The 25,024-nt window shown below is 38.7% G+C and overlaps 3 protein-coding genes across 3 annotated transcripts in view; all 3 read left to right on the top strand.

Annotated features, from left to right (window-relative positions):
- LOC140237867 (uncharacterized) overlaps positions 1–1,200 on the top strand; it is a 40,579-nt gene extending 39,379 nt beyond the window's left edge. The window contains exon 13 of the mRNA XM_072317799.1: positions 870–1,200. Coding sequence (XP_072173900.1) covers positions 870–938 — 69 coding nt within the window. The 3' untranslated portion in view covers positions 939–1,200. The remainder of the gene's footprint in view (positions 1–869) is intronic.
- Positions 1,201–8,041: 6,841 nt separating this feature from the next.
- Positions 8,042–24,176, top strand: LOC140238116 (3-hydroxyisobutyrate dehydrogenase, mitochondrial-like). The gene is made up of 8 exons (XM_072318051.1): positions 8,042–8,173; positions 9,365–9,375; positions 9,670–9,923; positions 10,466–10,587; positions 13,083–13,216; positions 13,839–13,915; positions 19,626–19,782; positions 21,087–24,176. The coding sequence occupies exons 1-8, from the start codon at positions 8,077–8,079 to the stop codon at positions 21,243–21,245; spliced, it is 1,011 nt and encodes a 336-aa protein (XP_072174152.1). The 5' UTR covers positions 8,042–8,076; the 3' UTR covers positions 21,246–24,176.
- On the top strand, positions 15,487–18,650 carry LOC140237786 (uncharacterized). The gene is made up of 2 exons (XM_072317721.1): positions 15,487–15,776; positions 18,614–18,650. The coding sequence occupies exons 1-2, from the start codon at positions 15,487–15,489 to the stop codon at positions 18,648–18,650; spliced, it is 327 nt and encodes a 108-aa protein (XP_072173822.1).
- Positions 24,177–25,024: the final 848 nt, after the last annotated feature.

Raw genomic sequence — 25,024 nt, 5'->3', positions numbered from 1 at the left:
AGAAATGGCCTATATTTAGAACTTCAATTATACTCAACTAAAGTACAGATATTAGGCTTCTTTGATTTTTGTGGTAGCTTTATACAATTTCTTGATTCATTATTCTTACATATATGCTTCTGCACAGTTTCACAAAAATTACCAATTGACCCTTGTTAATGTGTACATTGGGTCCTGTTCCCCACTCAAAAAAAAAAAAAAAAAAAAAAAAAAAAAAAAAAAGGCACACAATTATCTCACTATGCAGTTAAATGTCATGTTCATTTTTGCACTGCTCAAAATATCTCTAGTTTTACTGGGATACATTTGGCACTCAAATGCACAAGCAATTTCACTTCACCTTCTGATGTTTTTATGAGAGTTCAGTGGAAATGTCCTTTGATTTAAACCCCAAGGCATTATTCTTACACTGTATGTCACTGTTTCCTTTTGCATGGTAATTGTGCTTCGGTCAATGGGAAACGCCATTTTCTATGATCCATGCACCTTCAGCTAAATTGTATGTTCAGATGTCATGTTGGTATCAAAATAAACGTTTGTTAATTTGTCAGTTGTGGTCAGATATCAATTTAAATTTTGCTCATTAGCTGAAACTATCACCAATGCAAGTATTTGAATGAAAATCAAGAGCCCTTCCTGAAGTTTCTCTTATTTCCTCAAAACTTGTGAAGCATATACCAAAATATGCCTGAAGATAATGGGTTTTGCTACACAGAGAAGGAAGCTGTAATTGTGATAACTCCCACAGTGCATTGTACAGGAGAGGCATTATATTTCAATGCATCCCATGCACAGGGTTTAAACTTCCATAGTCCTTCAACTTCATACTTCTATTCATCTCTCTTTCTCTCTGCATTTTATTTTGTCAGATGGCGCCCACCACAAACAACAGCTCATCCAATGACTTCTCCATCATGGACTTAGATCCACTGAAGTGACAAGAAGTGAAATAGAATAAAAACAAACTGATAAACAGAAACAGAGAAAAGAGAGCTTGATGCACATCTTAACAACTGTGCCTCGGTCGTCGATGAAAGTGAATGGAATGCTTTGGTCATCCTTGCCACCTCAAGTATTACTAGTATACATGGTGTTTGCGACACTCCATCTGTCTCGTTGCCCCGGACGACAGTATGTTTGAGATTGGGAGGGGCTTCCTTCTACCTTCGCACCTGTTTCGTCAAACTCTCATCTCCACTTTTGCCTCCACTGTTGATGCTCTTCTGGCGGTCAGACAAGCCTCCGCTGACCGCTGACCGTTATCTCGTCTGGGCAAAACTGATGGTCAGGATGAGAAGTCAATGTTGTCTGGATGTTTTCTCAACTCATTATGATTATGTTTATTTGTTGATGTGATGTGGAATATATTTTGTAACACTGACAGACAGTATCGCATACAAATAAAAATATGTAGCAAAAGAAGAAATTTAATTCAGGAAATGGGTATAAAGGTAACGCTGAATTATATTTTGGTCACAAAGAGAGATGTTATAATGTAGGGTGGTAGAGCTAGTCAAATGACAAATTATTATGCTATAATTATGATGTGTGATGCACCCAGGTTTATGTACAATGGTGGATGCATCCATAGTATATCTGGATACATTGTTTCCTGTTCCACCTGCTTTTCCTTACTATGCAGTGCATACCCTTGATTTTGTTTTTTCTGCAATTAAAAGTTTAATTCACAATGTGCACAGCTCTTTCTTCGAGATTCTAGAAATTTGTACTTTAAGCAAGTGCCTTCTTGAAGAAGCAACAACTGTTAATTGATACTCTACAAAACTTTGACTGCTCTTCCATATCATAAATTTACCTACCTTTGTACACAGATACAGTGTGTTAATTTAGTTCCTGGTATGAAAGATGATTTATGTAAAAATGGTCGTTTTCAGTGAACATGTATCATTCCATTGAAAAAAGAAAAGAACAGCTTTGTACTAAATGGTTTGTTATGTATAATCCATCTCTTTCTGATAGTTGCAGGAAGCCACGTGACCATGAAATTTATAAAATAGATAAAGTGCATATTTAAAGACTGTGTCTGCTCAAAAGTAAAATACAGTAGAGGGTTTTTGAGACCTGTGTGATGATCCTCCTGATTACAAAAAGAGAAGAAAGCTCGTCAAAATCATTCAGCTTCAGACAGTTATCTCGTCTAAATGCTACTTACTCATGTCTCATGGTGTCTGCACTTACTTGACAGTAGAAAAAAAACGCATAGTATTGCAACTCTGCTCCTCTTTGCTACTTCTCGAAACTGCTTAGTCTTCGAACAATTTTATGAGATCTTCTCTCTTGTGATATTGCGAACAAGCTTCATTTAATCTATTAATTTTCTGTAACATTTTCCTCTGTCTGGCAAAGCAATATATACACCCAAAAGAAAGAAAAAAGTTTGAAAGCATTATGTACTGTGGTCAAGTGCTGAAATAACTTCGTTTGTCATCTAAAGTACTTCTTGTTGTCGGCAAAATTTTGTACATCATTATGCAAATGCGTCTATCTCAGTTGGAAGGCCACACATCCTTGCGGACACCATGCAACACGCAACAGTAAGAAGTGAATTTTGGATCCTAGCAGTACAGGAGGCTTTTTTAGGGAAAATAAAAGTAGCTTGGCTAGGCTAGGAAACAGCATCCTATTTCAGAGGTTTTTTTTTTTTCTTCTATCTGGTGCCAAACTCCAGCAATACTTGGTGTTAAGTATGTGATGTGTGTTGTGGTATGAACTCAGAATACTATTGTATGACGACGTAAGTTCTGAAATGATCTTTGATGCTGTGTGAGGATGAGGGGTGTTCATTATGCAAAATAAAGTATCAATATATATCTATTTTAGGGCTCGAGACCAACTTGGTTGTCTGGTGGGCCGTTTGGGCTGCTACAATATTAAATCTGACATTTTGGTAGCCCCCAAAAGTTATTTAGTGGCCCAAAATAGAAGCAAAAGTAACAATCCATTCTTAATTGTAGTTTTCTGATTGAGCCACTAAAATATAAATTTGGTGGCCCGACACCCATTTTTAGTGGCCCTGGGCCACAGGATCACCCTAATGTCAAGCCCTGTCTATGTCGTCTCCACGCACATGGAATCTATGTATGAATTGATGAACTGACTAATGGTTATTCTGCACTTGGGTGTGTGTGTGTGTGTTTGTGTCTGTGTCTGGGTGTGTAGGAAGTAACTATTCAAAGGATAATTAAACAATTCAATTAAATATATTTGCATATGGTCTAATGACTGCTTATTCCTATGTTAACTTTGGAATGAAAAGTATGTTTCAGAATCTGACAACTATCACACTTTGGGAGGGGTTATGAACATGGTTGCAGATTGTATGCATATTGTGTATGCGTGTATCATGTGGATATGATTCTAAAAACAAAAATATATGAAATGTATGACATATCAAGTCAGTATGATTGAATACATGTATTTTGCATGCTTGGGAGTTGTATATGAAAATGTATGCACCCATATCAAAATAATATCTCTGATGCATTTATGTTTGTGCATTATTATTCTGAGATGATAGAGGGGGAGAAATTCTCATTTTATGCATATATCATGGTTTATTCAATGGTGTCAAGCATGTGCCATCAATTATATAATGTGGCAAACTCTTTCCAGAAAAATCTACTCTTGACAGCCAACTGTGATGCATTTATCATCCACCATACATAAAATGGGAGTGAAAAGAAAGGTTCATGTATACCATTGTCATATTGCTCATGGATTGTGGGTGGATACTTCAAAATCCCCCCCCCCCCATTTTGTGTTGATAGAATGAATTATTGTGTACATGCTTATTGTAGAAAAAAATATTTTGTACCACAAACTGCATCTGTGTAAAGTTTCCTTTTCTACTTCCTGATGTGCAAATCTCACACATTCCTAGTCCTAATAATACCCAAAGCTTGCCCTGGTAGTCCTGTTTGTAATGGTGTGTTGAGATTAGGAATCAGTTCATCTGTGTACAAGTGTATTCAAATCTTTGTATACATGGCTGCATCCAATATTTGCATATAAATGTATAATTCTAGGCAATCCCAATAGCTTCCTTATGAATAGTTCATGGTCTATGTATACATGTGTTGCAGTATATTCCATATATATTCCATATTTGCAGAGATGATTTTCTCTTGTACCAGAAACATCTTAGATTGATAGCATGCTGGTGAATCAAGTGGTTGGAGATATATATTAGCAATGAGGTTATTCTCTTTATGTAAGCCCCCATTTGTCAGCTCACAGGACAGATCCTGAAATTGGTGTGTTGATATTGTTACATAAAGAAATTCATATGTCAACAGTTAGCTCAAACTACTGAAAATAGCCAAGGGAAAGTGACACATTACTTTTTTTCTTTTCTTTTTTTTAATATTTTGTAGGCTGCATTTATTGACCCTTAGATTAAGTTTCTAGTCATTTTCAAGGAAAATTTTGAGTGGTTACAACAAGTTCAATGTTGCTATGCATTTTCCACTCACAAGTGGCTGAGAACGCATATATAGTATAGGACCTCACTGTCCTTTTTTTCTGCCGTTGATATCAGCAGACTTTCTCCACGAATCATGTCTTCCATATATTATCATTACTCTCAGGAATTGATGCAGTGCAGGTTGCGGTACATCAGCAAGAGTTCTAATGTTCATGAATTCCATCTCATGCTGAAGTTCTGTGCATGTTTTCAAGGTGCTTAGGAGTTTATTTGAAATTGAGACATGAACTTGTGTAAAACTTTTGACATTTTGACATTTGACATTTTGACGTTGACTCGCGTGTTTTGCTCCTTTTACACATGAAAGGTTTGTTTTTATGCATTTCAAACAAATGCTATTTCTGATGCATTGGGAACCCTTGTGTTTTAGCACATAGGAAGTTATCTATCAGTTGGTGTATGCTTATGCTTGCAGATTATGCAAGCTTCTTGATTTCCACCAAAGAAGTGTTGGATTCCGTCTTTTTGTAAATGACAACTGCACATTACATTTTGTTGTAATTGTTATTGGCCCTACTACTGTAAAGACAGAAATGTCTGCACTCGATCAATTTCAATGAATTCTGTGTGTTCCTATTTTAGCTGGCTGTGAGCACATCTCTGGTGATGGCATAAATTGTTGGGAATGGAACATAAGTAAGAAGATATTATATGCATGCTTTTGTATATTTTTGCAGCAATGTCACTGTGCATGGAATGGACAAAAATTTCTGCACCACAAAATATTTTGCGCTACATGCATCTATCAGTCATGGCTAAAGCTGTGAACTTTCTCATCTTTGAGTTATACACTCTCTTTCTCAACCTATCTATTTGTCTGTCTGTCCATCTGTCTGTCAGTGTATCTATTTTCTGTCTATCTTTATTACATCTGTCTATATATCCATCTATCCACTATCTATTTATCTGTCTTTCTATCTATTTTTATCTACTGTAAAAGCTGTCTTTCTATCTATTTTTATCTACTGTAAAACCAGAAATTTTCGCATGAATTTTATCTCGCAAATCTTACGAGAGCCAAATTTGTGAAATCAAAATGCATGCAAAAGTTCCTGTCTTCACTATAATGCATCGGATGCCAGTGGCAATTTGTGAAAATTTCATGCCACAAATATTTCTTGCTTTACAGTATCTATCCATCTGTCTATATGAAGAGTTTGTTCGCAAAAACCGATAAGTCCATTTTTGAAGATTTTGAAGTACGGTCTCTGTCGTAAAGTACAAAATAATACCTTTTAAATGATATATCGGTCACTACATATAAAGGTACATTTTTAAAGTTATGGTCAAAAGAAGCAGAATTTTTCTTATTATTCTCTTTATTTTATATCTCCATTTGGCAAATATGGACTTATCGGTTTTTGCAATCAAACTCTTCATATGTATATATGTATCTACTTTGATCTTTTCGTCGATATGTTTGCTCTCTTTTTGTATTGCCCTTGTGAAGTGCTGCCATCTTGCTCAAGAAACACATACATCAGGGGTCTGAAGAATCCTGCTTATCTAGAAATCAATGAAAGAATGAAGATGGGAGCATAATCCTTTAAGCCATATTTGAATTACGTACATTCTTTGTTTGATGTACCTGTTGAATAGTGCTACCAAACAACCATATGTAATTAAGTATAAGTCTTCTGTGTTACAATGATTTTGTTTACTGTTTTATGCAAGAAGAGAGTAATGTTTTGTAATATTGTATATGTCGCATTTTTTCCAGTCTTATTTTGTTTAGTTAGGTAATCTAGTTATGAGCTCACTGTGAATTGCCATGCACTGATACAAATTATTTGTGAATACTGAACAGTGTACAGCCTATTTTGTTAAAAAACAAGAATGAAAAGAAACCTGCAAGATTTGTCATTTATACGTGGAGCCAATATTTTTGTCTTCACTTACCATGATTACACAATGTGCACTGGTGGCAGATATAACTCATAAACAGCGCATTCTTTTTCTCTGGTTTGATTTTCAACTTTGACATATTTTCTCTGTTGCCTTTTCACTCTCTACTCTGAATTCTTCTTTCACATTCTCATTTTTTCTATCTTTCCCTTGTACCTTACAGAAAATGTTGCTGATCATTTGTTGACCATGACAAAGAAGTTGATAATTTTGTGCACCATTTCTCACTACTGGATATAAACAAGGTGGAGTATGGTTGCTGTGGATACTCTGCTGCCATAAGAATTTAGAAGTATTTTATTTCCTTTTCAAAATAGGAAGGAGAGAATAGTGTGGTACTTTTTGGGAGATACGTGAAGTTTGTCACTGTACTGTATCAGAATGCGAAGACACACAGGAGAATTAATTGCGATGATTATGTAATAATGATGGAATACAATGCTGATATATATGCAGTGAGTACATGATTGTCATTGCAGTTTTCATAACTCTGCTCCATTGTTCTTATCTTCTGCTGAACTATACCGGAAATGTGTCATTTTGATGCTTGTATTCAATGGATTTTCTTCACATAGCATGTTACAACACAAGCCAGGAGAAAGTCATTGTTTAAAAAAAGGGAGAAAAACAAAGTGATTCTGTTAAAGTGGATATTTTCTTGTGACTTTTTTTTTTTTTTTTTTTTTTTTTTTGCTTATCAGGGCGGTGATATGAAATCCACAAAACTGTCCACACTGCGAAAATTTCCACTTATACAGCACTGCATTACACGAGAGCAGTTGCATTGCCTAAAAGAGGTTTGTCTGGAAGAATGTGGCCACATGAATACAACAAAGATGTGGTTTGCAATAAAATCATGTGCAAAGTGGAATATTTTGTGTCATTGCATTATTATTATGCGTCACCATAGTTTGTACTCACAGGCACACACACACACACACACACACACACACACACAGAGGGAGAGAGAGAGGGAGAGGGAAAGTTACTGAAAGATGGTAGTATTCACATAAAACAATTGAAAGGCTTGATATATCCTGCATGTGTTGTATCTACATCTTTGTCAAAGGAGTCATTCCCATGCACGTACACCAAGTTCCTTTCTCAAATTATTATAAAGGTTGTTTAATGGAGTAAAAAAAAAAGACACAAGCAATCACTACTTCACTTTATTAAACATGTCTGCTGCAGATCAGCATATGCTTAACCTTCCTGTTAAATTTTTGTTATAGCGGCATCTGTAATTGCCTTCTGCTCTTTTTAATTTTATTGCACACATGACGCAGAAATCACCTTTCTATTAAACTCCAACTATAAACACATGATTGATTCACCCTTTGAGATTCAATTACTTTGTACTCCCCATAAGGAAGGAATGAATAAGAAATCAAATGCATTGCTCAGGAAGCAGTTAAAATCGTATAAATTCAGTCTTATTTCACTCCTTATTGAGAAGGTATAGTCTGCAGACATTTCCGCCTGGTACGTTGGGTTTCTCATACGGACACGCCCACGACCGCGCCCCTTCCGAGCAAATGTACTACAACGTACGAGAGATCAGGCAGGAGAGAGCAAATTTATATCGATCGCACACTATTGAATCGATGACGATCGATTGGCGCAGGGCTGGATAACTTCGCAAACGTAAACGTGAGACTGATGAGACCATGTTGGCAGCTAATTTTCTTGCTTCTCGTTTCACTAAAGCTGCTCCAGTAGTGACAGCAAGGCTATCAGAATGCATATCTGGAAGAGATCACTCAGGTATCCTTTTATCCGTTGTTACTTAACCGATTTCGATCTGGTCACTGCTTTCTAGCCCAGAAGAGGTAGGGACCTAGATTGGTGGTCCCATATATTGCCTTTCATGTTACTCATGTACATGTAAATCCCCAAACCCAAGCCAAAACCGAAGTTAGAATCTACGCGACACTTTTTACAGGCGATGTGCTAGTAAATTACAGGAGATCTTCAGTATTTTATCTATCACCATGCCTAATTGGCTGTGTAATTGTGTGTATATGCGTGTGTGTGTTTTCCCCTTTAACTGTTAAGTTTATATACTGGAAGACTGGAGTTCGACTTGTAGGTCTAACACAAAAATACTGTAGCTAGTAGTAGGCCTAATTGTAGGTTTCTGCCAGCGAGATCTAACGTGAGAGTCTAGACGTCTTTAATAGCGTAGTAGAGTATACCACCACAAAATGTAAGTTAGCATGGTTAGCTAGCCAACTTACAAACCACGACTTGCACCTGAAAAGTTTGGCAGGAAGAGGTCGACAAATTTATGCCCGAAAATGTAGAGTTTATTTGAAAAGGCTTAAAAGAACTCAGATGTGATAAAATTCTGATTTCAAGACTGCTCTCTGCTGCCAGTTGTGAGGCATAATGTTGTAAAAATTTATGAAAAAAATAGCATAAATTGACTGAGCAATGATGAAAACGAATCAAACTATTTGACTTTCCCCAGCTTATGAATCTACTACTGTCAGTGTAAAGTTCAGAAATGTACTTGTAAGTCCATTACGGAAAAATCCTCTGAGGGTGATGAGATGGGATTACGCTAGGGAAAAAAAGGATATCAATCCACCTTTTGCCATAGCTCTCTGTGCAACATCTGAGCCGAATTTCTGGCAAGCCATGTGTGTAAAATAGTGGATATGTGCGTGAGCGCCAGATGGCAGTGGCTGTTACCAGCATTTGTGTCTGTTGAGATCATGATCACATATCATCAGATATGAAGAGTAAAGCAGCATGAACTAGATACCAGAGATGGTGTAGCTGTAACTGTCATCTACAGTGAGTTCAGCATTTTTTTTTAATGTTTTCTGATGTTATTGTTGACTTATGACATATGTTTGATTTTTTTTTTTTGAATGATCTGATTTGTCTATTTGTTTTCTTTCTTTCATGCCATCACCTTTGGATCATTACTGCGCTACTTGTGATATTCAGTGCGAGGAATGGTAAGTCTCTTGGGATGATAATAGTTTGTTCATGATTATGGAAAAGAGGAGGAAATTTAGAGAAGAGTGGAAGATAAACTTACTTGTGTTTCAGTGATTGTATCAGTTTTTCACTCTGCTGCTGTCGGTTCATACAGCTCTTAGTTTTCCAAAGATAGATGTCTTTTACACAGCACTTTTATCTTATTCCATTTCTGAGATTTAGTCTGTTTGGCGTGAATTTTGGAAGAGAAGAACACACAAACTAGCAGCCCTTCATAAAACATCATTTGTTTGCTTCTGTTTACCTTTCAGGCCTCCATGACCCCTATAGGTTTCATTGGTCTGGGCAACATGGGCGGTCACATGGCCAGAAATCTCCTGGACAAGGGCTTCCCCCTGGTGGTCTGTGATGTCTACCCTGAGGCAGTGGCCAGCATAGCCCAACTAGGGGCCGATGTGGCTGACACTCCGGCTGAGGTGGCGGAGAAGGCTGATCGAATCATCACCATGTTGCCTTCAAGCCCAAATGTCTTGGAAGTCTACACAGGGGAGAATGGCATATTATCGTAAGACACACACTGTGCAAACTCACTGGCTGCTCCACCCTTACTTTTCATTTTGGTTTTGTCTTGCCTTCCTTTCTTTTATTCTTCTTTCTTGTTTCTTTCTTTCCTTCATGCTATCCTTTTTTTTCCTCTCTCTCTCAGTTACTTTCCTTCTTGTCTATATCTGTCTTTTTATAAAGCCAAATTTGTCAGTCTTTTTATGAAGTCAAAAGCCTTAGGTGCCATACAGTAGTTGTGTATTCATGAATCAGATAATGCTGCCAGTTGTATTCATTTCTGGCGTGGCCGGATGAAAACAGTAGCTAAAGAACTTTCAGCATTTACTGCCATGTATGTCATCTGTGTGGATGTACATTTCAATGTGTTTATAGAATGTTTTGAACTTTGACAAAACTATTAAGGAATGATGCAACTTTTAAAGAAGTGATATGTTATTGGTGTTATAAGTGTACAGGTAATATGAATAAAACTCGCTGGGTCACTATTTGTTTTCTGTTGTTGTTTTTTTTCTTTTTTTTCCCCCCCACCAATACTGTTTTCAGGAAAGTGCAGTCAGGCAGCTTGCTCATAGACAGTAGTACCATAGACCCAGCTGTGACAAAGGATGTAGCTGCTCTTGCTGAACAGAAAGGTGCCACATTCATGGATGCACCGGTGTCAGGAGGTAATAGAAGTCAATCCATATAGGATAAAATATTGACCAGTGTCTGCATTTGGCTCAATTGAGTGAGTTATTGCGATCATTCATTGTGCGGCATCCATCATGTGTCGTGCATAGTGCATAGTGTGTTGTCCATTTGTCCATCGTCTGTCGTGCATAAACTTTTTATATTTTCAGCTTTTTCTTTAAAACCCCATGACAGATTTTTACCAAGCTTGGCAGATAGCATCCCTAGGGGGATAGAATCTCAATTTTTTCAAATGGACGCCATCTCCCCCCCCCCCCCCCATGGGGTGGGAAGGTATAGTATGTAATGCATGTATAGACCGATTCAAGTGACTGTTCATGGAAGTGCGCCCTCTTATGGCGACGCCATAACTGGGGGCCAACCAGGCCGGGTCGGCAAGCGCCCTGCGTGCGTGGCAAGGGTGCCAGCGGCAGCCAGTGCTTTTACCACCCGGCACCAGCCGGCCAGCTAGCTATCTCTGGCGCTGGCAGCGATCGACGCATCTGGATTTGTGACAACTAGAGTCTACTTTTTTTTTTCGCTAGCTAATTAAAAAAAAAAAAATTAGACAACTTCTACCGACTATGAGCGAATGGGTAGATGACATACGGCTGTAGCCAAAACTTGAATTTCAAGGTAAATATCGGTACGATCCGTGAGTGTTTGTAGACTCTATTTCTTTGGCGATGACTTGGTTACTCGCGTGTAAGCCCCATATATTCACATTTGTGTAAGAGAATAAAAACCGCTGGGGAGAACTATGGCTAGGCGCAGGCAGACGTCTTGCTAGTAAGCATAGACTGTTGAGAAGTTAACTGGTATAATTAAATACAAATAATGAATAAGAACCTTGAGCTAGAGATGGCGCTATAAATTGCAGCCTATCAGTTAACTTGAACCTTTTTAGGCTTTTGCCTTTACTCGGGAGTCTCGGGCCAGCGGGGTAGAATCTGTCTAGATCTATACGTTAGATCTTGTCTAGAATTCTAGGCATGAGTCCAGACTAGATCTAGACCTATTGACTTCTAGAACCCTACATCCTATATCATTTTCGGTTGTCGATAACTTCAGGCAAGCCTAACTAAGTAAACCAAAAGGAATACAAATCTAGGCGTTTCTAAGCCGTATAAACTTAAATTACGTTGCCTGATGTCAACAACCAAAACTACTTGGGTCTAAGTAACCTTGCATAACATCACCCTAACGCCTAAGATCTGCAAAAGAGATTTTCAAATCATACTTTCTTAATAAATTATGATTATGAAACAGATGTTTGCCACCATCCATGGTTTAATATTTAAAAGCATCACTTTATCAAAAATCAAATTCAGAGTTTCAGGCCAAAATTGAATATGGTCAATTCAGTGCTGAACATTAAAGAAGTGAAATCAATAGGCCCCTATAAGAATTGAACGCATCTTGAAACATTTATTTAGCTGTAGTGTAGGCTGTAAAATGTGTGGCATAATAATACAGTATAGCCAGGAAGTGTATTCTAACTTTGGCAAGTAGTGCACAAAAGCATTAAAAAAAAAAATAAGTCAGTGAATTATCAAAATCTTTGATCTGAACTTGTCTTTTAAAATGAACAACATATTTTACGAATATGCAGTGAAAGCCTAATCAAATAGAGAATCTAGTAGGCATAGTTTGTTTCGATATCTATGCATTTTTTATACCGTTGTATTTCACTTATTTGTCTCTAATTGTATAGTTATCATGCGTCAGTGGTGTCTGAATTGCACACACTGCCATGAAGCTTCCATTTCCATTGTTTTTTTTTTTTTCTGTTATTTGTGCACCCAACAACTGCACAATATGTTTTCCTGATCCTTCCTCTGAAGCTTTCATTGTAGATCAATATGTCTGAATCACTCAATTTGTCCAAAAGAAAAGCATTAAAAGCCGCTGAACGACTTTTCCCACAGTGAGTAAACAATCACAATATTAGCGCGGCGGTCGCCGGCCGCGGCGCAGCGGCCAGGCCCGGCTAACTATGCGCGACGGGTACGCTAGGCTGTTGAGCTGCAAGTGCAACTCGCTGGGTAGCTAGCTCACTGGAAGCCCCCGTTGGCCCCCAGTTATGGCGACCGTTATAGCGCCGCTAGCGGCGGTAGGTGAATAGGTCATTGAAATTGAATCGGTCTATACTGACCCCATAAGCCCCTTTAAGGCATTTGATAAAGTAGATTTTGAGGAGGTACATGCATGCATCACAAATGTGTAGAGTTCTGCATTTATAAGCAAAGTTAATTCCAGATGGTGATAGAATGATTGAGAATAAATGTAAATGTAAATTGGCCCAGAGCCAGTTGTAAACACAATCAAGAAGGGTGTAATCATTGACTGTGCAGGAAGTGTAAACATCCTTTTTTTTTTTGCCTATACCATATGACTGCCAGACATATTTTCTTCTTCAACCTTTGATGTCTTTTATTACTCTATCTTTCCTTTTTTCATTACACCCTCCAATTAATTGTCTTTTGCCCAGGTGTAAACGCTGCCAGGGACGGAATACTCACATTCATGGTTGGTGGGAAGTCAGAGGAGTTTAAAGCCGTGGAGGAGCTTCTCCGGAACATGGGGAAGAATGTGGTCCACACAGGGCCAGTGGGTACTGGGGAGGTAGGTGCTGCTTCAGTTGCCATGGTAATACATCTATGGTATTAGTGACTCTTCCATCACATATTCCTTGGCTATAAAATTTGTAGCATGCATGTATGATCTAGGTATCAAAGAGCTCATGCATTGTTTCAGCTTTGCTATGGCTAATTTAATGACTGTCCATGCTGGATGCTCTATCAACATATTATTATGTTAATTTCTTTGAGAGTAGACAATTTTAAACTCCTAAACTTCTTATAAGCAGTCAAATGAGTTTTCCCAGATTTTACACATGCCACTACTAAAAGTATAAATTCATATGCAAAAAAAAAAAAATAATAATAATTATAATAATGATGATAATAATAATGATAATAGTAATAATAATAACAATAATGAAAATAACAATCATAATAATGATGATAATAATAATGATAATAATTATTATTATAATGATAATAATAATGATAATGATAATAATAATAACAAAACATGTATATTTGTGCTGGTATCATATCATATTGAGATACAAACATTCGAAAAAAAAAAAGAAGAAAAAACTCAAACTGTGAAACAGTTCATTTTTGGGATCATTGATTCTGAAGTAATTGACATTGGGTTTTGTTCTTGCTCTCTTGTACAGGCAGCCAAAATTTGCAATAACATGATGCTGGCGATTTCCATGATTGGCACGTCAGAGGTCATGCATCTTGGCATAAGGTAAGTCCTCAATACCTCTGCATTGTAACATGTACAAACTGTATATACTTTTCTTGTGCCTTTTACACCTTGACATGGGCAGAACTGTAACGCTTCTTTACAAAAAAAAAAAAAAAGAATGTATGGTATTGGATGTGGGATGATGCTGTAAAAACACTCAGCACTTTAAAGTCCTCGCGATCTGTAATTCCTACGGCCATTCCACATGTACGTATTCCATTAGTATTATGTGCTTCTGATTATGCTAGGAGTCCACTGGGCCGGTGCCAGTTGGTTCCAGTTCGCGCCAAATATTATGTGATTGGTGCGTAGTGGCTCGCTGTGGCGCCAAATTAATGTTCGCTCGGCATGTATGTCGCCAAGTGGAATAAACTGGGTGTCATATGGCGTGCGCCAAATGCCACCTGCCTTGCTTCAAAATGGTGCGCCAATTCGCGCCATTACATGGCTATTTGATTCCAAATTTCACCATGTTGGCGCCATTTGCACCGATGGACGGCTACTTTGCGCCACTTGGTGATTAGTTTGTGCCAAACGGTCGCAAAATTGGTTTAAACTTGCCGCCACTTTGCGCTACTTGCCGACTGTATAAATATCGGCCATCGACTACCTGGTTCAGAACCTCCTCAGCTGCTGTATGAACAAATTCTCTACTAAATATTTACAATTTCGATATGTCCGAGGCTTTTGATAATGTTGGAGTGATGATGCTGCTCCATCAGAAGATCATGAGAGATGCTGAGGTGGCCACTGCCTATCAACTTATGGTGGCCAATCCTGAAGAAGAAGAGCCTCGTGAGAAGAAAAGGAAGCACAAATGATGGTTTAGACCCATGCTCCACCCACAGCAGCTGAGGGCCGAACGTGGACAGTACCATACCCTCATGAATGAGCTGAGGGAGAATGACAAGAGGAAGTTCAAGAACTACATCAGGTTGTCCCCAGAGATGTTTGATGAGCTGTTGATCAGGCTTACACTCCACCTGCAGAAGAAGGACACCCACTTCAGGAAGGCCATTCCCTCTGGTCTCAAGTTGTGCGTCTTCCTGCGCCATCTCGCCACTGGGGCCACCTATGCCGAGCTGGGTTACAACTTCCGAGTGGGCAAGGAAACCATCCAGAAGTTTGTCCCTGACGTAGCCAGAGCGATAGTGGATGAGTATGCTGCAGAAGTCATCTCCCTCCCCACAACCAATGAAGGCTGGCTTGAGGTTGCAGGTGATTTTGAAGCCAGATGGAATCTTCCTCACTGTCTGGGAGCCTTGGATGGAAAGCACATCCGTATTCAGAAGCCCAAGAACTCAGGCAGCCTTTACTTCAACTACAAGCAGTTCTTCTCGGTTGTCCTAATGGCTCTTGTAGATTCAAAGTACCAGTTCGTGTGGATCGATGTGGGTGGGGTTGGCCATCAATCTGATGCCCAGATCTACAACAATAGTGAACTGAAGGAGTGCATTGATGCTGGCACTGTAGGCATCCCAGATCCAGCTCCTCTACCCCATGATGATGACGACCACCCTATGCCGTACTTTTGCGTGGGAGACAATGCCTTCGCCGTGAGGACGTACATGATGAAACCCTATGGCCGTCGTAACCTTGACCAACAGCAGATCTTCAACTACAGGCTGTCCAGGGCAAGGCGTGTTGTTGAAAACGCCTTTGGTATTCTGGCCTTGCGGTTCCAGTGCTTCCTTGGCCTGATGAGACAGGAACCAGACACAGTCCGCCTGCTCGTTGAAGCTGCCGTCATGCTGCACAACCTCATCAGGAAGCGCTATCAGGCACTGGACGTCCGCATGTTGGACCAGGAGGATGCCCAGCACAACCTCATCCCTGGAGCTTGGAGAACTGCCGCCATCACTGAGGATTTGGACAGGCCCATCAGGGGAAACAGGGACACTGAGCTTGCCAAACGCCAGAGGGATATGCTCAAGTATTACTTCAACAGTGCGGGAGCGGTTGCATGGCAGGATAAGATGGTCTAGACAACATTTTGTAGTACTTTTGAACAGGAGTAAAGACTGTCTTAGAAAACATTGATTGTGATATTGTATTTCTCTATGGACTGGTGTGATGCACTAGTCTGGTTAAAGGTAGGCCTATAAATAAGGAGTATCTGCACTCTGATTTCATTTTGACAGACACTGCGTAGAAATCATTCTTTTATTGCTCATGTCACATAAAATTACATTCTGGTACACATTGATGTTGTTTAGAACTGGAGAACATGTTGAATTTAAAGAAATTTCAAAATATATAACCATGTTAGCAAAGTAGCAACACAGAAAACCATATATGGGACTGTAATGAAAGAATAATATTTGCCGAGTGGCGAACACAAAAAATAACGCCATGTTTTAACTTCGAATTCTACAAATATTCAGCACATTTTAGTTGAATTATTTTCATGGAACAACATTAACATAAGATGCTTTTAGGAGGGAAGCAAACAGATGGGAACTCTTTTGAAAGATTTTTCACCCATTATACCGATACTCCAGATTACCTTTAACACAGTGCTCTTTGTCATATAGTATTGTTGTATGAAAATTTTTGTCATATTGAATTGTGTTATGAAAAACTTAACTTTATTACATTGCAATAAAGCCCAACACTCATGACAATTATTTCTTGTGTCAATATGTCCTATAAATGATAAAGGTCTAGTACTGACATGTTATTTGTAGAAAGTAAAAATTTATTCATGTTTAGCAGTTAAAAAATAGAATGTATATTAGATATTCCTAAACTACTAAAGTACTTTTGATGTTTTGGTAAATCATTAAATGGCAAAAGTAAATAGTAATTTAAAGAAAAAACACATGCATTAATATTTGGCAGTATTTATTATTTCACAATTAAACATTTAAGCCATTCTACCAATTGGCCCCGAACAATCATTCACAGCAACTTTGTAACAAGACAACAATATATCACAAATGACATTTCTATGGAATTTTAATGACATAAGGAAAATATGAATACATCACAAACAAAAGCAATCATCCAACTGTCCAATCACATCCATAAACATATTAAAGCTTCATGAAAAAGTGTCAACCATAGTAAAAACACAATGCTCATTAAGTGTCAAAAATAGTGACAAATGCAATGCTCCATAACCGTCAATAAACACACTGCTATTCCTGTTCTATAAGTCCTTACTGGAAGGTTCTGCCTGTGTGGCTGTGTACTCTATTATTCACAACACCTTTGTAACAAGACAACAATAAATCACAAATGACATTTTTATGAAATTTTAATGACATAAGGAAAATATGCATACATCACACACTTAGAAAAACAATCACCCAACTATCCAATCACATCCATGAACACATTAAAGCTCCATGAATAAGTGTCAGTCTTAGTATTAAAGAAACACAATGCTCATTAAGTGTCAAAAATAGTGACAAATGCAATGCTCCATAACCGTCAATAAAAACACTGCTATTCCTGTTCTATAAGTCCTTACTGGAAGGTTCTGCCTGTGTGGCTGTGTACTCTATTATTCACAACACCTTTGTAACAAGACAACAATAAATCACAAATGACATTTTTATGAAATTTTAATGACATAAGGAAAATATGCATACATCACACACTTAGAAAAACAATCACCCAACTATCCAATCACATCCATGAACACATTAAAGCTCCATGAATAAGTGTCAGTCTTAGTATTAAAGAAACACAATGCTCTTTAAGTGTCAAAAATAGTGACAAACGCAATGCTCCATAACCGTCAATAAAAACACTGGTCGGCCAGCCTCTTCCAGGCCTCATCTTTCTTGTCAGGTTCGGCCCACATGGCATCCCGCTTGTTGTAGAGGCCCGGGCACCCCAGCAAGTACTCTTTTGCCTCTTCCTCCTGAGCATCATTGAGCTTTAACGGTCCTCCGCCTCGCTCCAGAACCGCCCCTATTCCTCTGCCTCCTGTTTGTGGGTTCTTTCTCTTTCTCCTTGGGAGAGGAAGGCCCAGCTATACATAGACAACAAATACCCATATTTGAAATAAATATAAATCATATGGTACTGCTGTAAGGAATAAGTAATAACATATTACAGAGACCACTCTAAATAGTACATTTTTATCAACAAAACCATCAACTTTTAAGATGCACCGATCAAAAAAAGACACCATTTATGCTCCCACTAAGTTTTTGACATAACAACACAGTATAGCGCAAACACAATACAATTACAGTCTACAACTTAAGTCCATAAAGTTACCATAGGAGGCAGTGGATAATCTGGACCTATATGATTACTTACCAGGACTTGCTTGTGCAACCTCCTCTTCAGCTTCACTTGCATGGTGACTGGAAGGGGATGTAGGTGAAGCTGGGGAGGGCTGGTCTTGTTCTTGGGCCTGGGGTGGAAGGTCTGGAGCAACATCTTGGACAGGGGTAGCAGGTCTTGGAGCGGAGCCTCTATCAGCTTGAGCCAGCGCCACCATGCGAAGGTCTTCATCCTCTTCGTCATCTTTGCTGCTTGCAGGGGGCCTGGAGCTCAATTTGAGCTTCTTGGGTTGGGGGTCCTTCTTCTTGGACTGCTCAAGTTTGTCATTCTTCCCCTTGCTACTGCCTTTGTTGCCTTTTGGGGGCATCTTCTTTGAAAATTATGTGAAATCTTGTAGAAATTGTGAAGGAAAAACTGCGTCTACAGAGGTGTTGTCGAGTTGAATACTGAAAGTTGTGTGAGAAAGTCCTGCGATGCAGTCATGCTTCCATAGGCGGCAAGTGGCGCTAAATGGTGGAAACAAAGTGGTATTTGGCGGAAACCAAGTGGTATTTGGCACGAAATAGTCACCAGTCAGGTGCCGTTTGGCTCGCGCCACTGTTGATTTGGAGCGCTTTGGCGCGGACTATCCGCCTCTGTGGTGCCAAGTGGCGCCACGTGGCGCAAAATCTCATTGGCGCAACGTGGCGCACGCCATTACATTCCAGTGGATTCCAATAGGCGGATTGTTTGCAACTTTTGGTGCCACTTGGTGGACACTTCGCGCTGAAAGTGGCGCGACGAAAATTTCAAACATTTTGAAATTTTCTTGCCGCCAAACTCAATTTTTGCCGCCGTTACGGGCCACCACGGCCAGTTGGGAGGCAGTTTGAGCCACTGCACGCCACTAGGCGCCACAGCAAATTGCATTGGCGCAAACTGGCACCAACTGGCGCCGGCCCAGTGGACTCCTAGCATTAGATTGCCTTTCCACAGATGAATCCTACGGGAAAAAATAAGCTATGCCAATAAGTCCTACCTCAAGAGCTGCAGCAAATCAAAGCCCATTTATGATTCTTTCAATAACACTTCCCCCAAGTCAAAGTCCATGAGTGTGACCTTTTTGTGTGTGTCTTCTATTAATTTTTGTTTTGTCTCTTTTGCCTTTATTGCAGTGTGATTATTTTCAAGCTGTGTCTTGCTGTACTGTCTTTAGCTATTTTTGTGAAGTGCTTGTGATTGAAATTCAGTGATGTTATTCAGTAAGACAATAACCCCTAACCAACAAAATTCAGTATATTATAGTGTGCCACAGCCATTTATTGTCTTAACATGAATATAGGTTTTTACTGCGTAGAGTTTTTCATGTTGTCAGTAACTTGTCATTTGTCATACTCGGGAGTTGAGAAAGCATTAATGTACAGTGCACTTTGAAGCCATTAAAAATACCCTATGTGGTCTACACATTTTTTTTTTTTTTTTTTTTCAGGCTTGGTTTAGACAAGAAGGTACTGGCAGACATCATGAGCACAAGCACAGGGCGATCCTGGTCCTGTGACACCTACAACCCAGTCCCCGGAGTGATGGAAGGAGTGCCCTCAAGCAACAACTACCAGGGCGGGTTTGGCACTGCACTCATGGCCAAGGTATGTGTGAACCCCGAGGCTGTATGTATACACCTGTGGGATACAAGACTTACATACAAGAGTTTGTGAGGTCACCAAAGAACAACAATATAAAGAAAGTTTGAAGAAAATTTTATGAAATATTACTTTTAATGAAAAAGACTCATTGCTTCAACTTGTTACTGACAAATACGTTTACAAGGGGAATATCAATCCCACTGCTATTTGAAAGAGGTATGTCAAGTGCTCTTTCATTATGCTAGAAAAATTAAAAGGTGCTGAATTCTCGTAATATTTTCTTCATATCATTGTTCTACAGTGATGTTATGAACTGTTGTATTCTTCTCATCCAGCGATGATGGCACCTAAATTTTACAAATTCATAACTTTTGAACGGATTGTCCAATTTTCCTTGAACTTCACTGATGTGTTCTAATATTATTGCGTTCACTCCATCCACATACAATATATTTAGGGTAAATTTCCCTTAAAGGTATTAGCCCACATTTGTAAACCTGCAGCAATTGGTCTCATAGTTAGCATGGAGTTTGGGTATGATTGCAGTAACACCTGTGCAAAGTTTCGTTCCAATTAGTCCATTACTTTCATAAAAATAAATGAAAATGCACCGTAATCCGTATGCATGCGTATAACGCTCGCTAGCTCCGGTCCACGTACGTGTTACATGTACAATGTACGTAGCTATAGCCCGCGCTCGTAATTCGATTTTGGGTCGGGTTGACCCGGTTTGAAAATTGATTTTAAAACGATGATTTTCTCTCTTTTATCGAATGGTATAGACAAAGAGCGACAGGTGAGGTATGTTACTGTTATAACTTGTACTTGAAGTCATATTGGACCTGTTTTATGCAGTTTTGATTTTCGTGGGTTTGAAAATGTGGGCTAGTACCTTTAAAAATAGTCACTTAGATATGCACAAGATCACACAATTGTAAGTCCAAACAAGTGCTAAGACTGGATGGCCCACTTACTTTGTAAGTGGGTTGCAGTCACACTTTAATGGTGGAAATAACACATTATAGAATGTCATGTCACATAGAAGTTGTTGCGTCTTTAACTTGGTTCTTGTGTTAGTGGGTCCTAATCATCAGGTGAGCACTATTACTGCATTTTTTTCAGAAACAGGAGAAATATGGCAACCCAAACTGACTTTCATGGCTAGTTTTATTTTTCTTGCCTCGTCAATGGTTATTACCAAATGAACTGTTGTCTGTATAGCGTTACTAGAACAGCATCAGAAGTCCACAGAGGTAACATCACTCTACTATTCTTATAAGATTTCATGCCTGTATCACTCCTGATAGGATTTGGGGCTGTCCAGTGCAGCATCCGTGGCCACCAAGACACCCACCCCCCTGGGATCCCTCAGCTGCCAAATCTACCGCCTGATGTGCAACCAGGGATACGCCCTTAAGGACTTCTCCTCCGTTTACCAGTTTCTGAAGGAAAGTGCAGACTCGTGAAGAGCTTCTCTCCACCCCCTTCCCCCCTTTCCCTGCCCCCCACCTCTCCCCTTTGTTGGACTTTCACCACAATCTCATCGCCCCTCCCCCCTTGGCTGGCTTATGTCTGCCTGTGCTACCCTTCCTTGACTACCATTGATGACACCAACATGTTTATCTCTGAATCTACACATTACGCTCGAGAATTTGAGACCAATATGATAAGGCTGAATACCTCCTGTGGATAGCATCACATCGAGATGTGAGTACATACTGGTTGCATCCTGAAGTGCTACAGAGTATGTTCTTAAGTTGAGGCAGAGAAGAAATGAAGGGACGGTGGTCATATGTCACCGGTTTTAAATGTTTGAATGGGATGTTAAGATTAAGAAAATGGCAGCATCGCACTTGTGTTGGCTTGAATGTGGTGTTATATTTCAGGAACTTAAATTGCTATTGCTTTCTATGGACAGATCAGCAGATTATATATTAGGGAAAATAGAATCCCCCTATTCCCAGCAAGGAAGCAGACCATTGCTTCATACCCCTTCATCAATGAGTGGCTGATATACGATGGAAGACATGAAATATTCATTTTCGTATGACATATCATTAATTAGAGTAATATTTAATAAAATGTTACTGTTGGGGCCAGCATGTTAAATGGTATTAGGGCAATATACAAATTTTCTGTAATAAAAATGTTGTTTAAGTATCTCATGATCATGGCTTGAAGACTAATAAAGATAGAGGGGATAGTTCTGTGGATGCTTAAGAGGTTTGTTTGAATGGCTTTGGAATGGTATGATGCCTGAACTAAGCTTATTCTGTTGTATGATATTCCTTGACTTGTTTAAGCTGTTCCTTTTATTAGTGGTGTTTCATTTTACTTCATTTTTACTTTCTGTGTGGAGATGCCATTGCACATATTATATTTGTATGTTCTTTGTTTCATTTCGTGTAAATTTCACCGAAACACAACCATCTGAAGATTTAAACTTACAAGATACTACAGCACTGACCATGTACCAAGTAATGTAAAATTAAGCCAACACAATGGTTGAAGTATGATTCTGAGAGAATTATCAATACAAAAAGTATTAATAGTCATTAGTATTATTTTTGTGTGTGTGACGATCAAATGAGAGTACATAATTGTATAATGTGAGTGATTACTATAAACAAGAAAGGCACTTTAAAACATGATTTATGTGTTTTGTTATAATGTATTGGCCAAGGCTCTACATACTTGTATCGACTGTATTCACATATGATTTTTTTTTTTCTTGGTGTGTGCATATGGTCTTCAGCAAGAATGTTGTTTTAATTTTGTCAGTCACATATTCAAGAATACCCTGTATGGGGATTTGCTTATTTCCATTCGGAATGAGATTCAGTAATCGTCTTGATATAAGTTTCTAATTTTTTCTGGCCCCCCTTTTTTTTGTTGCCAAAATGCTTATAGGACTTTGTAAATGCTGGTGAAAAGCTAATGTGGAGTTGGTAACTATCACAGCAGTGTTGAGTTGCTCCATGATATTCATCAATAACAGTGTTAACCACACTCACTCACATAAATGAGCTGATGGTACACTTGTTCCACACCTACTGTAAACAGAAATTTTCACGGTACATTAATTTTCGCGTATTTCACGCTACTTCTGGCTAGCGCAAATTCAAAAACCTGTGAAAATATCTTCAGAGGTTTCTCTGCACATTTTGAACTTATGGGTTGACAATTGCCCATCGCAAATTCAACAACCCACAAATACATGTGTTTTTGAGCCGCTCAGTGCGAAAAATTAATCACGCGAAAATATCAACGTTTACAGTAGTTGGAGATGGCGTAATGAATCGTAACAAATCTAACTCAGGGCTGCGTGGTACACTTTCTCTTTGCTACTGTACTTCTATGTGACGGCGGTAGAGATATTGCCATTATGGACTGAAGAATTGTTTCAATTAGAAGCTGTGAAGCATGTTACTTGTAATAAGGACAAGCAACGGCAGATTTACACACCAACATATCTACAGTCTGTGTATCAGCCAACGTACATGCACTATTTTGTTGCAATAACGGCTGTCTGTGATTGTAATCATTGATTCCAGTGAAGTGTTATCTATACAGAGGACAATGTATCTAATGCATGTTTAAAAGATTATGCCCTGAAGAAGGAAACATTTAGTAGTATGCATAATACACTGTTGCATACTTTTTCTGGCTAACATCTGTCTTGAAAGCTAGAATGATGTACGTATTACTGTATTGTATATATCTCAGCTATACAATCAAAGATGTTCTGAGACATTTACATGTATCTCTCATTCTTTTTCAAGACTTCCATCCCCTTTATAGAATATCTGTATAATTGTCCATGAAAACCTATATTTGCCCTTCAAATTATGGTGTTTTTTTCTCCCAAATACCATTATGCAAAGTGATGCCTAAAGTGGTGAGGGTGTTGTACATATGTTGATCTTTTGCAGCCTCGCTCGTCACTCAAGTAAATGACAGTAAATCACATCAGAATGAATTTTCATGACAGGAATCAATCATAAGGTTGGTTGTAGAGACAGATTAATACAGAGTCCCTCCCCCCCCCCCCCCATACATTCATACATATTTCATCAGCTTTATCTGCATGGTGTGTAGGATGGTTCGCATGAGGAAGTGGTCAGCATCTGAGCAATGTATTCAAGAAAAGGGAAATGCTTGTACGTGTATTGACATGTTCAGATCTCTGAATTCTGAAATGCAGTCTTATTTTTATTTATTTGGCTGTGTGTCACCAACATGCACCCTGTGCCATGATGAAGGCTTTTAAGGAAAAGTGAACAAATACCAACAACAAATTATTCTATAGATCTTTATGAACTGAATACCAATGGACAGGTTTCTTTTTGATGATTGTGAAAGAAATCATGAATGAAAAATTAATAAAAGAATGGTTAAAGAGATGAACTGTTTGGAGTGAATTATTTGAGTCATCACATGGTACATTGTTGATTGGCAGCATTTTGTTATTGGCCAGGTGCCAGAGGCTGAACCTTGTTTTACCGTCCACCCAATGTTTCTTGATATTTTTACCCTATTTAGGGATATTGAATCCAAATCTGGATGATGCAACTCTTTCATCCATGAGGGTTTTGAGATACTCAAGATGGCTGCCAAAATGGCTGCCAAAAACAGATACATGTATTCCAATTTACATGTACAAGTGTATTTCCTTCTCAATGGTGAACAATTGAAAATGATTGATGGTTATACCCTATTTCAAGGGTGCTGAATCCGAATCTGGATGATGCAACTCTTGCATCCTTGAGGGTTTTTTAGATGTTCAAGATGGCCACCAAAAAAATGGTTGCCAAAATGACTGCCAAAAATGGAAATTCCCATGTGTTTCCTTCTAAAGGGTAAAAATTGAAAACACTCGATGGTTTTACCCTTTTTCGAGTGTGTTGAATCTGCAGGATACAACTCTTGCATCCTTGAGGATTTTTAGATATTCAAAATGGCCGCCGAAAATGGAAATTCCCATGTAGGCCCCTTATTTCCTTCTAAAATGGTGAAAAATTGAAAACAATTGAAGAATTCGTTTCCAAAACGTGCTGAATCCACCATTTTGTGTAATCTATGCTTTATCACCTTTCCCACAACTGACACTTCCAATTCAATGAATTTCAATTTAGAAACAAGAAAAATATAAGACATTAAAATGACTTTGTTTCCAAAACCTTCTAAATCCATTTCTGTTTGTTTCCAAAACCTGCTAAATCCAGTAGGACAACCCCTTCCCCCA

This window comes from Diadema setosum, chromosome 14 (assembly GCF_964275005.1).
Source record: "Diadema setosum chromosome 14, eeDiaSeto1, whole genome shotgun sequence".
Taxonomy (NCBI): domain Eukaryota; kingdom Metazoa; phylum Echinodermata; class Echinoidea; order Diadematoida; family Diadematidae; genus Diadema; species Diadema setosum.
The sequence above is the reverse complement of the archived record's forward strand: the minus strand, read 5'-3'. Positions and strand labels throughout refer to the sequence as shown.

Excerpts from the sequence above, each read along its gene's own strand:
- LOC140238116 (XM_072318051.1), top strand. The coding sequence starts at position 8,077 with ATGTTGGCAGCTAATTTTCTTGCTTCTCGTTTCACTAAAGCTGCTCCA. Across the intron at positions 10,588-13,082 it reads GGATGCACCGGTGTCAGGAG|GTGTAAACGCTGCCAGGGAC; the intron begins GTAATAGAAGTC and ends TCTTTTGCCCAG. Across the intron at positions 13,217-13,838 it reads GGCCAGTGGGTACTGGGGAG|GCAGCCAAAATTTGCAATAA; the intron begins GTAGGTGCTGCT and ends TCTCTTGTACAG.
- LOC140237786 (XM_072317721.1), top strand. The coding sequence starts at position 15,487 with ATGAAACCCTATGGCCGTCGTAACCTTGACCAACAGCAGATCTTCAAC. Across the intron at positions 15,777-18,613 it reads TGGAGAACTGCCGCCATCAC|TGTGAGAAAGTCCTGCGATG; the intron begins TGAGGATTTGGA and ends TACTGAAAGTTG.